Source organism: Amaranthus tricolor, chromosome 13 (assembly GCF_026212465.1).
Source record: "Amaranthus tricolor cultivar Red isolate AtriRed21 chromosome 13, ASM2621246v1, whole genome shotgun sequence".
NCBI lineage: Eukaryota > Viridiplantae > Streptophyta > Magnoliopsida > Caryophyllales > Amaranthaceae > Amaranthus > Amaranthus tricolor.
The window spans coordinates 15,405,810-15,421,975 of record NC_080059.1 but is presented as its reverse complement, the minus strand read 5'-3'; the positions used below and the strand labels follow the sequence as shown (position 1 = coordinate 15,421,975).

The 16,166-nt window shown below is 31.7% G+C and overlaps 1 protein-coding gene across 1 annotated transcript; it reads right to left on the bottom strand.

The window, feature by feature from the left end:
* Positions 1–14,610: 14,610 nt before the first annotated feature.
* On the bottom strand, positions 14,611–15,485 carry LOC130797916 (auxin-binding protein ABP19a-like). The gene has a single exon (XM_057660704.1). It carries the CDS (start codon positions 15,375–15,377, stop codon positions 14,751–14,753), a length of 627 nt encoding a protein of 208 aa, XP_057516687.1. The 5' UTR covers positions 15,378–15,485; the 3' UTR covers positions 14,611–14,750.
* Positions 15,486–16,166: the final 681 nt, after the last annotated feature.

Genomic DNA, 16,166 nt, shown 5'->3' with positions numbered 1-16,166 from the left:
CTATCTACCTTTGATACATTGCCGCAACTGACACATGGACAATAAAAACCAACTCCCCCCGTCCTAACTTGATGTTAAGCCGCAATACTACAAAATTCTAATACGCCATCAATAAATTCCGACGATTCAATGCTTCCATACATCCAAGAATGATCTTTTGTCATCCTAGCTAATTAGTGTGATTAATTAATTCAAAACTAAATTAATACACAACTTTTAAACATATATACTTATTTCTAACAAACATATTTAACCTTAAAAAAATATACTCTTATTTATACCAAATCTATTTAACCCTAAATATACATACTTCATATTCTAGTTCTATACTTCATACTTCAATATTAAGCACTACATTGTAAATAAAATCATATTCCAATTCTAATAGTTAAAGACATAATTATAACAACAAACCACATTTTTAACAAATTACACAAATATTTAACAAACTAATAACATAAACTTGAATAATGTAAAATTCACAAATAGTAAAATTTTGCTCAAATAGTATCCAGATTTGGCATACTAGCGTACAAGCAAAAGCAAAACAGTACATATCATTTGCAAATAACAATTCAAACAAAAATTCACTAAATTACTAAATTACATATTAAACAATAAAGATATGAACTTGCAAATTAGTAAAATAAATATAATTACCTTGATTTCGTGGGTTATGTTATCTACAACGAAAAATAGAGAAACAAAATTAGTATACAAACGGTTGCCATAATTTTCGAGTTTTTTCATGAATATATTGTAAAGCTTAAATGCTTAACAAATTAAAAGGAGAAAAAATACCTTAATGTCGTGGGTTTTGAAGATGAACAAGACCAAAGTATTAACTTTCATGGGTGTATGAACCAAGAAGATGAAGAACTTTTAAGAAAATGTTAACACACAACAGTTTGCAGATGAAGATAAAGGACGACTTTGAAGAAGAAGGTTGTTACGTTTGTGAAGATGAAGGAGAGGTACGAAGCAGATGAAGATGAAGCATTTTTTCAATGGGTTTGAGAGTACGATGCAAAGTTTATAGTGTACATTGTAGTAATCAAGTTTTGTGAAAAAAGAAATGGCGGGTTTCAAATTAATACTACTGTACAACGGTATTATTTGCTGCGGGTGGATGAAGAACCGGAGCAATTATTGTCCAAATGTAATATTTGCTGGGGGTGGAAGAAAAACCGGAGCAATTGGAAGACATATTTGCTGCGGGCAAGGAACAAACTGTAGCAATTGAAGCTGCACATGAGTATTTGCTGCGGTCAAGGCCTCAAACCGCAGCAATTAATGGTTTTTTTTCTCTTATTCTTTTTCCTATTTATTGCTGCGTATATATAAAAACCGCAACAAATGATAAGCAGCAAATACGTTTTTTTCCACTAGTGCATGGAAAAAAAATACACTTTGTTGATATGAGTAGCTTATCAATTATTTTTTAATCTGGGATATCACATATAAAAAAGGTCATCCCACAATTTTACAACTTTTTTTTCTCTTAAAAGTTCATCTTTTAACCTAATCTTATCAACAATTATTTCTTTTAAAAGGTCATTATCTTTTCTCTTTATTATTTCTTGCTTTTTCACTACCTCACAATACTTTTTCTCCTTTAATTTATCTAAAGTTTATTTTTATTATTTGTAACATTTTCATATACAAAATTAATATAATTTTTTAAATTAAAATAAATTTAAATTTTAGTTAATTATAATAAAGTTTATTTTTATTTTTTAATAATTTTAATTTTGAAGTTTAATTTTTATCAAACAAAAAGTATAGAAAATTAGCAAAGAAAATAATAGAGTCTGAAAATGTGTCGAAAATATTAAAATTGGTCTCATTTTAAATATCTCGAAAAAATATGGTCGTTGGCAAATACTTTTTTATATTTATTTAATTATCAAATATTAGTTTTTTAAACAAATAGGATATATTTTATAAACCAATAAAATGAAAACACACGTTCTAATAAAAAATAAGATAGCCTGCACGTAATAGCTTTATGCAGTGCCTTTTCCTTTTTTTGCTTCCACCTATCAACAGCTACCACATGTCCCTTTTTTTGAATAAAAACACTTAGCAAACGGTGGCAAAACTGCCAGACTACGTGTAAAACCCCGTAATTTATTATGTCAATATTATATTTTAAATTATTTGAAAAAATGATTTTAATATATTTATTATCCTATAATTGAATTAGCCTTTAGATATGTAGATTTTTTTCTTTCTTGTTTTTACGTAGTCAATTATTATCATTATTATTATTATTATTCTTAAAATAAATTTAAGTATGGGCTAAGATTATTTATTTTTTTTTATTGGGTCTTATAAATAATATACCCAAGTAAGGTATGGGTAGGATTTTAAAATTTAATTACTCCATCACATTTTCATTTTCTCTTTTAGTATACCCTTGCTCTCCCTCAAGGAATTCACCCACCACAGCAAGACCACCTAACTGCACCACCACCGCAGGCATCCGTGAGTCGCAACACCGCTGTAAAACCTCGGCCCCTCGAACCGTCGGTGACTACTCATGGAGACTGTAGACTGGCCTCACAGACCAACACAAGTCTTTCTAGCGTACTTTGGCCTCACTCGTGTACGCTCGGGAAAACTTCCCAGGAGGTCACCTATCCTAAGATTGCTCCACACCAAGCACGCTTAACTATGGAGTTCTTAGCAAATTGGCTCCCATGAAAAGAAGAAGCACCTTGTTGATATGAGTAGTCCATCAATCCTTTTCCTGTTAAATTTGGGGTATCACACTCACCCCCACATAGGAATACAACGTTCTCGTTGGACCGTAGTTTCAAGATCTTTTCCCCCGCTAGAAGCATTGACCACACAATTAGCCACGGTCGCAGGGTTGCTCTGATACCATTTGTAACACCCCGGCCCCTCGGACCGTCGATGACTACTCACGGAGACTGTTGGCTTGCTTCACAGACCACCACAAGTCTTTTCAGCGCACTTTGGTCGTGCGCGCCCGGGAAAAGTTCCTAGGAGGTCACCCGTCCAAAGATTGCTCCACACCAAGCACACTTAACTGTGGAGTTCTTAGCAAATGGGCTCCCATGAATAGAAGTTGCACCTTGTTGATATGAGTAGTTTATCAATCCTTTTTCATGCTAAATCCAAGGTATCACAACTGTTCACCAGCCGAATGCGGGCTGCCTGCTGTCCTACCACCTCTCCTCTCTTCTCCTCCATTTTTGAGAGCTTTTTCATCCTTATTTTAAATTACTGCATTTAATCTTTAAAGTTTTGGGTAAATTAATGAATCTTAGTTTAAATTAGATCATATCTTGATAGAATTTGTAATGGGTAAGTGTTAGAAGTGAGATTTGAAAATGAATAAGTTAGGGTTTCGGTTACGAACGAAATTGAAGATAGTATCTACTACTTTTATGCATTTTGGTGACGTTGTGATATTAGGATAACTCTATGAAAGCCTTTGATTAGTGTTAATTTTAAATTAATAATGGTGGTTTTGATGATTAAAAATACTTAGAGTTGTTGGTCACTATTAATAGTTGATATAAATTAATTATGCTAATGGTGGTAAATTTGATTATTGTTGTTGGTTTGGTGGTGATAAAAATTACTAATAAAGAATTACTGATAAAAGTTATTAATAAAGAACTAATGTATAAAAATTACTAATAAAGAATTATTGTATCATGTGTCGCTAGCGGTGATTAAGTGTCGTCAATGTTATTGTGGAAACATGGTTGAGGTTTAATTGATGTGGTTAGTGTTAAATGGTTGCCAAATTAATATCTTGTTATGGTTTTGAGATGTCTAAGTTACTAATTGCTTTGTTTTGTCATACTTTGTCACCTCAAACCTTGAGGAATGGAACAAATTTGATTGAAAATCATTTTCATCATGCATTGAAATCGAGGGTAATACATTATACTATACAATTTAAGCCCATATAGTCTTGTTTTATTGTAAAAGTGTATAAATTGAATATTTTTCCCCTTGAACATGCCTTGTTGTACAATTGAATGGAAACTAACATTATGGTTAGATTGATTTGACGATGTAGTTATGAGTAAACATGTATTGTGTATAGTTAGATGGTATATTTAATATGAGTTGTGACTTGTAAGGGTGGTAGAGGGGTACTTCTCAGAGCAAGTAGCTCCTAAATAAATTCAAGTAAACTTTCTAATCTTACTTTAAACGTGTATAGGTGCCTAGTTCATAAGAGGGGCGTAAAAATCTCTTTTGAAGTGATTGTTGTGAAATGTTATCTTGCAGCCACAGGTACGTATGCGCAGTAACTAACTCCTGCATGCATCTTGAATATGTTTTCTTTGAGTAAAAAATATTATACGAGTATGTTGACTATGACTTGCTATAAAACATTAGTAAGTTGCTGTTTCAAGTGTTGATTGGTATCTAGAAAGGTAGAGTTTGAGTTTTGATGACGCATGAGTGGAATGTTGGATTATATTAGATGGAATGGGAATAATTTCCTTATTGATAAGTTATAAACTGTATTTCATGAATAGGAATGAGCCCTTATCGATGAGATATCAAGTTGGTTGTTTATTGTGACTCCACTGGATTGGTACCCTAGTTGGTTTAGTTATCGGAGGCATGGATCATCTATATATGGTTGATGTACGAGGGTACGATCATACTTTGCCATTGGGCATCGGCATGGCCGTCACCGTCCTTAGTTATGGTGTTGCCATGTGGATCTTGCAAACCCAATATGGTGGCCTCTTGTCACATAAGAGAATATATGAAATCAAAGAAGAGATGGAAAATGGTGAAGGTATTGAGAGGTACATTGAAATGAGAAGTAGTTGGAGTTGATACTTACATAGTAGAATGTCTTTGTTATCTTGTTACGTTGACATTGATTGTTAGTTATATATATAACATGTTGTTAGTTACTGACTTTAATGTCTATGTTTTCTTTGTTGATGGCTTGTCTTTGATGGCCCTGCTATAACGCGTTGTTCTACGGTCTTTTGTTGAGCAGCAGGGATATGATAGATAGATCTTGCAGGTTATGGAGATTCTTTACATTGCATACGGAGGAAAAACAAGTGAGAACCTTGAAGTGTTCAATATTATTTTTGTTTTTGACGCTACATATAGTTTCTTTTCATTTAAATGATTTACGTTTTTAGTTTTTGACACATGCTCTCTTTTTGTTTTAATTTGTTTTGCTGTAAAGGTTTAGTTCGTACGACCTTTCATATTTCATTATTTTAGCTTGAATGACTTGTAAAGTTTGATTATGTTTTTGTAAAACTCAAGTGTTTACATGGGAACCACGATCTATGCTTAGCATGTCGACAGAAGATTAGGCGATGATCATTCCGTCGTGATTTTGTTTCATGGCTGCTGATGCCTCTTCTTTATTATGTTTTATTACTTGTTTATTTCTTTTGGTGCATCCAATTTCAGGGCAGATGCTATCGAAAATTATGCACAATTTAGCTGGAGTGTTTTCCTACCCCTTTAGTTAATGAAATCAACTTAACCTTTTCTTTTCCCTTTCTTTATTATATATATCTTTTTTATGTAACACCCAAATTTCCATCATTCCCTTTCGGTTTTGGTTTTGTTTAGAAGGTTGGAAATTTAGTGGTGTTACAGGTGCTAGTCATAGCTAGTGGTTCCTACTTTTTTTTTAAACACTTTGTGTTTTCTTTTACATTTATTTTTGGTAGTTAAACTGTTTTGAGAGTATAGGTAGACATGGGTTAGGTGCATTTTACATATTCATGCATTTTAATTATTATTGCACATGAAATTTACATGCTTATGCCTAAAACCTTTGTGATGATTGTAATAGATTTTTGTAATGGATTTCTTGTGACTTAACAAATGATATGTTATTAATTGTGATTTTGAGCATGAATGACTATTAAAGAAGAAAATGTAGCGAATTATGGGTTGCGTAAAACCTATTTTTATGTACATGATCTAGTTAAGTTACGACTTATTGTACTTACCTTCATGTCAATGGTTATATAACCTTTAACTTTAATTGGTTGATTATATGCTTATGTTCCACTGATAAGTGGTTTATGTCAATGTTATTTACACTAGCTCATTAATTCATTTTAGTCTTAAAATTAGTGATTTGTTATTTTGAAAAAAGTTTGATTTTCTGCAAAATAAGAGTGTATGCCTAGTTGGAATTAGTATACAAAGTGTGTTCTTGGCGATGAAAAATATTATCTTAACGAATTGAGAACATATTTCGATTTTGAAAATTTCGATTGCAGGGAAATGCCTAAATTGTCTAGTCAACGTTTGAGGAGACACTCATCAAACAAAGCCTTACGAGAGCTGGTCATTGAGGTAGTCGAGGGGCCAAAACCGCAGCAAATAATGGCCAAAAAACCGCAGCAAATGAGGTTTTTTCCACTAGTGTTAAGTAACCTTTGATCATTTAAGCGGAATAAAGTAAGATAGTTTTTTATACATTTTACATTAGATTTTGAACATTTTCTCTCACCTTCTTTGAGCCTTTGTCGCATTGAGGACACTGCTCAATTCGGCTTGGGGGAGGTGTTGAGCTAATACTTGGCCTAGTTGATTCATATAATCTATATTATATCATGATTGTAGTCTAAATTTGTTTCATGCTTTTGGTTGTTGATCAACACTTATACACATTTTGGATCTATGACTAGCCGTCTTGTATACCATTTTGGGCCACCACTAGTGGAAAAAACCTTGTTTGCTGCGGTTTTTTTTGCCATTATTTGCTGCGGTTTTGGCCCCCAGCAATAGTGATAGCAGCAAATGTCCTAATTTAAATGCTGCGGTTAAAAACCGCAGCAATAAGTGGTGTTATTTGCTGCGGTTATGGGCAAAAACTGCAGCAAAAAGTGAAGCATTATTTGCTGCGGTCAGGGGGTAAAACCGCAGCAATAAGGGAAGGTTTATTTGCTGCGGTCAGGTCTCGAACCGCAGCAATAAGTCTCTTTTTTTTTTTTCTTTATCCGTTTAATCCTTATAATAATGCAATAATATTACAATGTAATAACAGTGATTAATCCAATGATAATCACAGATAATCAACATTAATCTCTTCGTAATAATAAACTCTCGCTCGTATATATATATATAATATAATATGTACGTACATATATATAAATATACATTAATAAACTATAAAAAATAATCAATATATATACTAATTACAATTTATCAAGGACAAATATTAGCAAGATACACGGCAATCTTGTCTTTTAATTCGCGCATCTCTTCACTTCTCAAAGCACGTGTTTCCCTCGGAATGTCGTTTAAAACCTATATTATAATATTAAAATAAAAGCTATTAATATAGAAACATTTAGATTTTACCAATAATATATTTAATTAAGAACGTAACAAATACTTACGGCATCTATATTTTCGACTCCAAATTCCTTCACGGAATTTATAATATCGTCCATAAACTTCAGCGCGTAGTAGCCGCAGTGAACGGAAGAAGGAGGTTGTTGAAAGCACTAAGAGAAAATAGAAGTTAGTGTCAAAAACGGTTAAAAACGCATAAAATCGCAACTTAACACATAAATTCTAGAATATGACTATGATTTTCAATTCTAACAACTTCTACACAATAATATATACCAAATAGTGTTGTGTACCAAGTTTCGTGCATAACAAACCATGTTTGACCTACTTTACGCGCGAAATGGACAAAAACGCTTAAAAACGCATAAAATCACAACTTAACTTCTAATTTCTAGCATATGACTATTATTATCAAGTCTAACCATTTCAACACAATAATATATGCCAAATAGTGTTGTGTACCAAGTTTCGTGCATAACAAACCATGTTTGACCTACTTTACGCGCGAAATGGACAAAAACGCTTAAAAACGCATAAAATCGCAACTTAACTTCTAATTTCTAGCATATGACTATTATTATCAAGTCTAACCATTTCAACACAATAATATATGCCAAATAGTGTTGTGTGCCAAGTTTCGTGCATAACAAACCATGTTTGACCTACTTTACGCGCGAAATTGACAAATAAAAACGCGAAATTGACAGCATCAAACTAGTGACCAGACCACCTTGCACGACACGTGGAGACCAAACCTATGCATCCAGGACCTAGGCTAAAGTGGAAATGGAATCTTGGTACTTGGATCTAGCTATCAAGGTCCTAAAACCATTCTAACAATCCCCGTGGACTCCTAGAAGCTGAGCCGAAGGAGGGCTGGTCGACAGTTTGCTAGATCAGAATTATGTTTAAGTGTTTGTGGTTGTTTCGTGTTCTTTTCATGATCTTTTGTAGTTTTTGACTGTGTCATTAATCAAAGCTTACGCACAACATTAATCCTTGCATAACCAAGGCCTTAATCAGCCCCGGTTTCGCATCAAAACCATGTTTGAGTACTTTACGCGCGAAATTCACAAAAACGCTTAAAAACGCATAAAATCGCAACTTAACTTCTAATTTCTAGCATATGACTATTAGTATCAAGTCTAACCATTTCAACACAATAATATATGCCAAATAGTGTTGTGTGCCAAGTTTCGTGCATAACAAACCATGTTTGACCTACTTTACGCGCGAAATTGACAAATAAAAACGCGAAATTGACAGCATCAAACTAGTGACCAGACCACCTTGCACGACACGTGGAGACCAAACCTATGCATCCAGGACCTAGGCTAAAGTGGAAATGGAATCTTGGTACTTGGATCTAGCTATCAAGGTCCTAAAACCATTCTAACAATCCCCGTGGACTCCTAGAAGCTGAGCCGAAGGAGGGCTGGTCGACAGTTTGCTAGATCAGAATTATGTTTAAGTGTTTGTGGTTGTTTCGTGTTCTTTTCATGATCATTTGACCAAACCTATACAAAACCCATAAAATCGAATTTGTGTACCTTTCTTGCTATCCATTTTGGAAATGTGGCTCTGGATGTAGATCCCATTTGTCCACGCACTCTTTTCAAAATCAAAATTATTATTCCAATTTCATATTCAATTCATCAAAATACCAAAATCATTATCATCTTTCCATACACAATCTCAAAACAACCTAACTCGGATATGTTTGAACAATCATTACAGTCCACAACCCCTAATAATCTAAAAATGACAAAAGCCAAATGTCACTATCACCTTGCCAAACTACACAACAGTCCCAAAACCCATTATTTAAAGTCAACCATATATAAAAAAAATCAAACAATATGTATTAGTTTGAACAAATCCATTACATACCACAGTTTACAATCATATATAAAAAGAAATTAAAATCAATGAGATATTTCAAAATGAAAAAAATACCTTAAACTGTCGTGGGTTTTGGTGGGTTAGTGTATAACCTATACAATGAAAATAAAAATTAGTATAAAAAAAACTAAGCACCGTACCCATAAACGTACACAAGCTTGAACAATAATGGGTTTGAGAACTAATAAGCTTTAAAAAATTATACCTTGAAGAAGAGCAAGAACTAATTATAAGTCGAAATTTCGTGGGTTTGAAGAGCAACAACAATGTGTATACAGACGCAGTTTTGAAGTTTGATTATGATGAAGAAAAGCAATAAGAAGAGCAAGAATGATGATCAAAGAAGAACAAGAACAAAAAGATGATGAAGAAGAAAGATTGAAGACAATAATCGAACAAATTATGATGAAGAAAACCGGCAGTTTCAGAGATGAGTGAATGAAGAAGTGCAACAGTCGTGTAATATGTAAAAAATGAAAGCATTTCGTGCGTGCATACTTTAGGTTATTTTAACGTTAGAATGGCGGGTTTTTGAAACAACAAGTGCTGCGGGCAAAGCACTAACCGCAGCAATTAAGTGAAGATGGGAGTATTTGCTGTGGTTAATAAAGAACCGGAGCAATTAAATGTGGGTTTTTGCTGCGGTCAAACACAAAACCGCAGCAATTAATGTTTTCTATTTTTTTTCTAATTCTTTTATATTGAAATAGGTTTAAAGAACTTACTTGAACAAGAAGAAGGAAGTTGAAGAAGAATGTAATTTACGAACTTGAAGAACCGTGTGGGTTTTTCGTGTATGCGAAATTGAAGAGGAATGTAACTTGAAGAAGAAGAAGTTGAAGAAGACAATGGTACAGTGTGTATGCAGTTTTCGATGAAGAAGACAAGAGAATGAAACGTTATAATAAAAAGGCGGGTTTTAAAAAAAAAAATTAAATAAACAAGGGATATTTGCTGCGGTCAAGGAAGAAAACCGCAGCAATAAATGCTTTCCATATTGTTATTTAGCTGTAGTTATTTGCTGTAAAGTTATTTGCTGCGGGCCCAATACATAACCGCAGCAATTAAGCATTTTTAATGATTATTTGCTGCGGTCACAATCAAAAACCGCAGCAATTAAGTGTTCTTTTTTTTTATAATTCCTTTTTCCGATTTATTGCTGCGAATAAACAAAAACCGCAGCAAATGAGAAGCAGCAAATGAGATTTTTTCCACTAGTGCACATTTTTGACTTGTGTATGATATTGTAGCAAACTTCGACTATTTTTTCTAAAATTTGTGACTTACAAACTAGTGAACCTTTGAGTTTTCAAAACAATAGTCAAGCAGGATTTGGATGTTGGCACTGCCTTTGGGTATTCGTGGACATGTTTTAAACCTGTGAGTAATTATTGAGCCTCTACCGTGCATTCATGTAGATTGATGAGATTGTGGATTTGTAGCGCACTAGGCATGATTTGGCAACTTGGGTTTTGTATGGATCTAACTGTTGGTATAGGACTGTATCTATTCCTTTTTCCTACTCATTTTTATCCGTCATTAAACCCCATCCATTTCTAACCTATTCATTTCTCATACATTTATTTTTTTTAATAGCATACTACTTTAGCTTAGTATTAGTTTAATAGACTATGATTAATCATCTTTGGCACTCTTAGTTATTGTTAGTCTTTATTTTGTTTCGTTTTAATCAACACGTATGTATAATTATGGTGATTGAATTTTAGTTTGTTGTTATACATCTTTAATCACTTACACAAGTTAACCTTCTTCTATACTCCTAACACTCTATTTCATACAATCTAATGAACTACAAAGTTTCCCAAAACAATTATAAATACCCCTCTTAGCCATGAGATCATTTACACCACCATCATCAAATCTTTCTAACATTCTTTTTTATATTTTCAATTCATTAAAATCTTACTACATTAATACCTTTATTATTAGTTGAAGAAATTCAAGAACATGGAGCTTATTACACTCTTTATTTAGCTTAAATCATCATCATTATGAAGCATTATTGGGTTATTACTTTGGGTACTTAATGTATCGTTATTTTTGTAGTTTAGATTTAATTATTTTAGGAGTTTGGATTAATTATCTTTGGAGCATTATTATCTGTCTTGGAGGGTCTTATTTCTTATTATTTTCCTAATTAGTACTTAGTACTAATCCTTTTTGTTAGTTGGTATAACTTCTTACCCTACTTTTTTTTTTGAATTTTACATTATATTTACTTTATAATATGCAAAGTGTGAAATATGCTAATATGTTTTCGTAGGAAGTTAGTTTAGCGAAATTATAATCAAGATTATATTAAGTATGTGTATGCTAAAAGTATTTTTTTTACTATATTAATTTAATAATCTTTGAACAAGTTTAGGAAGTTGGATGCAAAATTATATTCTAGTGATATTAAGTATGATTCATGTTATAAACTACTGCTAGTATGTTTATGAGTTATGTGTTACATTAGGAATGTTATTATATTTAAGAATTTTTATGTTAAAACTTTATTGTTATGTTTATGTTCGCCTTTAAATTAGTTTATAAGGCAGTAAGTTATATTTTATTAACTTATTTTTTATTAAGTATGGTTATATTAAGAATATTGTTATTATACTTTATTTTGAGATTTAAGTTTATCCTTAAGGTTATATTAAATTTCTAAGTTATTACGTAAAGTTTTTATTTTTGTAAGTGGTTATGTTAATTATTTAAATCTAAGATTTAGTATAATAAATTAAATTGAGTCGTTCTTTTTATGTGAAAAGGGCTCAAAACACTCATAGGCCATTCGGCCACCACCATATAAAAAAAAGAGAGTTTATTTACTATTTTAAATTTTTACAACTACTTTTGTGATGATAATAAAATAACAATTTAAAAAGACATTTTTGAGAAATATTTATAAGTTATTAAATATTTAAGTGTTTTTCTTGAATATATGAGATTTCATAATAAAAGTAACTTTTAATCACTATTTATTACAAATATTTTATTTGCTAACTATTTGACCAAAAATTATGTAAAATGATGTAAAAGTATTTTTTAGTATACTTGCTGCTCAAACTATGTGTGAAATATTGATTTTGTGAGATTATAAGTTTTACTTGTTTTATAATTAGAAATATTGACTTTTGTGATAATTATAAGTTTGATTTGTTTTGAAATTAGAAATATTGATTTTTGTGAAATTATAAGTTTTATTTGTTCTGTAACTAGAATGTTGATTTTTGCAAGAGTAATAAGTTTACTTATTTTTCTAAACTTGAAATATTGATTTTTGGTTAACTTGTAGAATTTTGGAAATTTATGCAAATAATGCAATTTTAACTTGAATTTTAATTAGAGTATTTGATTTTTTTAAAGAGAATAAAGTTTTATTTATTGTAAAGTTGGAAATGTTGATTTTGGGAACTTTTTTAAAGAGAACTAGATTTTAGTAGCTACTTGTGGAGAATATTAATTTGGAGACTACTAATAGAATATTAAGTTATTAATGTGAATTTAGAGAGCTATTGAAAATAATAAAATAAAATTTAATGTGTAAAAATTTAATAATGAATGTATAAAGACATAAAGGTTAATTTACGTTACAATTAAGAATTTTATTAAATAAAAGAAGTTATCACATAAGTTGATCAAAGTCAAAGTCAATGTCAAATTGTAGTAATAAAAATGTGATGTACTTGTGTGATTGAATATTGATTGAATGACCCTGATAGTAAGGTTATGTTGAACCATGGACCGACATGTAAAATTCCGGCGCCTGTGTTGACCGGCACGTATAATGCGGTGTAAGACAGGGGGTTAGTTACCTATCCTTTAGAGCTCGAGCATAAATTGTATTGGAGGGGTGACGACTCCCACCACAGTTAGGGTTTAGGACTACAGTCCTCACCTAACCAGACCCTTACATATATCAGGTGTCATATTGATGTCCTTGTTGATCTGTGATAAACTTAATTAGTATTGATACTATGATGCATGGTATGGTTATGAGTATTAACCAAATGAACTTACTTTATTGTATTTGGTGTCATATTGATGTCCTTGTTGATCACCCAGGCAAGAGTTTGAAGTTTATTTTATTCGGACCTAATTGTATGGTTTCTTTCGAACATCAAATTGGTCCGCATCACAGGTAAGATTTTTCCGCGTAAAGACAGATACCCTCTTTACATTAAATTCCCTCTTCTATCACTCTTCATGCGTGGGCTAATGTTATGGGGTCAAATAAATAAACCCATAATTTATTTAGTCAAAACCTACACCACCCACGATGGTCCATTAACCACCTAAATTAACTACTCACTACTTAACATAACCTACCACTATCACCCATCATGCCCATAATTCTCACATTAATTCACCATCTAACTTCCATTCTACCATTATAAATACCTTTTGCTTCATTCTTTTACAGAGAAGTTTTGATCTTCCTACCGTTACTCTATGAAAATACATCGTCATCTTACATACAATCTATACTTAACCACATATCTTTCAATTGATCTGAACTCATCCCATAATTCGTTAATCTTATATTCATTAATTGTCATATATTTATTACTTTCTGTTTCCCGATCGGACTTGACCGCCGGAAGGGTTTTCCGGGGAACCACCCTCAGGCAAGGCTAACGTTGTATTGCAAGATTTGAGGTCTCATCAACGGAAGGATCATATATAAGCACTTTCAGCGTACTGACACTTGTTCCCGATTAAACCTTAATTCCAGGTATATTAAGTGTCTTTTGTCCTTCCTCGTTTTATTCACCGAAACAATTGTAATTAGATATTAAGAATGATGTAAGTAGACATTTAAGGTATTAAAAGTAGACTTTAAGGATATGAAAAGAAAGCATTAAGAATAATATAAATAGGTATTAAAAATACGGTAAGTAGGTATTAATGTTTAATGGGATGAACTTGAGATCTGTCTCTCAATTGGAGACTAACTATGTTACTAATATAAATGGGATTGGAAGGCGTTTCAAATATGATTGTGGGAATTTGGAACTTTTAAGTATTTTTTAAATTGAGTGAAGAAATGGCTTTCTTTATTTATTACTTCTTCCTATTTATTATTATTGTATTGTTTTATTTATTTAATATTATTTATCTATTATGTTTATTTTAAATTTTATTCTTATTTATAAATTAAAAAATAATCAAGTGAAATCTTGTTTGACTTGTTTTGATGTACATTATATTAACATCAACATTTTATAATTTTTAATTAAGCACAGTGTGAGATATTTACGCTTAACTATGTGCATTGACAAACATAAAAAATCAAATTTGACAAAAATAATGAATAGAAGGGAGTAGAAAGTTGAAGGCAAAGATACAAAATGGACTACTAAATAGGAACATTTCATCATTAAACATACAACTTTATATATCATACTTGAATGCAAGCAAACCACGCTTAAAACAAGATGTAGATGATGCCATGCAAAGTACATAATCAAACATATGTAAAATATTATCGATTAAGATGTGGCAAACATCTTTTTCATGCGCATCACTTCTCGAGAACTTAAAAGAGTCATTTGTTGGGCTAATTCAGAAGGTAAATTTCCAGCAAATAAAGATGAAGAAGTGATTTGTAGTGCTGGATTTGCGCTGTTCAAAGCAACAAAAGCAAGAGCAGGAGTTTTGCCAACATTAATTTGAAAATGAAGCATTGCTTCGGGAAATATCATAACATCACCAACTTCTAACTTTTTATAGTATGCAGTATTATTCGTGTCAATAAAACCTGCAATAATTGACCCTTGTGCTAAAATAAGAACTTCTGATGTTCGGTGGGAATGTACCGGGATAACTCCTCCTACAGCAAAGTCTAACCTCGCCAAGGAGAGACCTAAACCATTCAAAGCTGGATATGCATTTGAAAATGCGAGAGTAAGATGGTTTTTAAAAATATTTGTAGTAGGTTTTTCACCACGAAAACCTGTATAAACAAAGTCATCAGTTGTTACTTTAGCAGGATCTTTACAAGCATATCCAGCAGGTCCCCTAGGGAGGCTAACATCCCCTACACAAAAATCGAGTTCAATGGCATGAGTAATAGAGGCAATAAGAGAAAATAAAATTAAAATAGAAAGAGTCTTCATCTTGAAAACTAACAAAGAGCTAGATAGTTAAGAGAACTAATGAATAAATGTGTTAAGGCCTGAGGGTAGTTTTTGTTTCGTTGCTCTTGTTTCTTGCATTTCCTTAGTATATATAGATTGAACATATAAGCAGCCCACTTCCTCAAATTCTTTATTTATTTATTTATTTATTTATTTTTTACTATTGTTTATCAAGTAAATGATTATATTGTTTAACAAGTGGACTCATGATGGATGTTGGATTCAAAGAACTAAAGAAGAAATGAAATGATGTCTACACTTGAAAATGTGAAAAAAAAAAAAGGAAAGAAAGAAAGATGTTACTGTTTCAAAATGTTATCATAAGTCATGTAAGGTGTATGATTTATAGTTAGCTTGATTCGGATCATAAAAATCAATAAGAATTCAATTTGAGTTCAATTTTACTTGTACTTGTAGCACATCACATATACTTGAATAATAACGTGAAAATGAATAACCTAGCTTTATTTTGGAGTTGACATTTGAAAATGATACTAAATAACTCTCATATATGAATGATTTAGCATCACAAATATTTCATCTGAATGACTTACATTCTTTTAAACTTCTTTTTTAATTCGGAGAAAGTTACAAAATTCTTACAACAAAAAAATAGAGGAAAAAAAGTTAATTTTTTGGTCGGTAATAATCCAACTTTTATCATAAGATCAGTAAACGAGAAAAATTTTTAACTACTATGTTAATCTATAATTCTCTCTTTAATACTCTTTTAACTATGAGGAAATAATTAATTAAAATTCCGTCAGG

Coding starts and splice junctions, on each gene's coding strand:
- LOC130797916 (XM_057660704.1), bottom strand. CDS start 15,377: ATGAAGACTCTTTCTATTTTAATTTTATTTTCTCTTATTGCCTCTATT.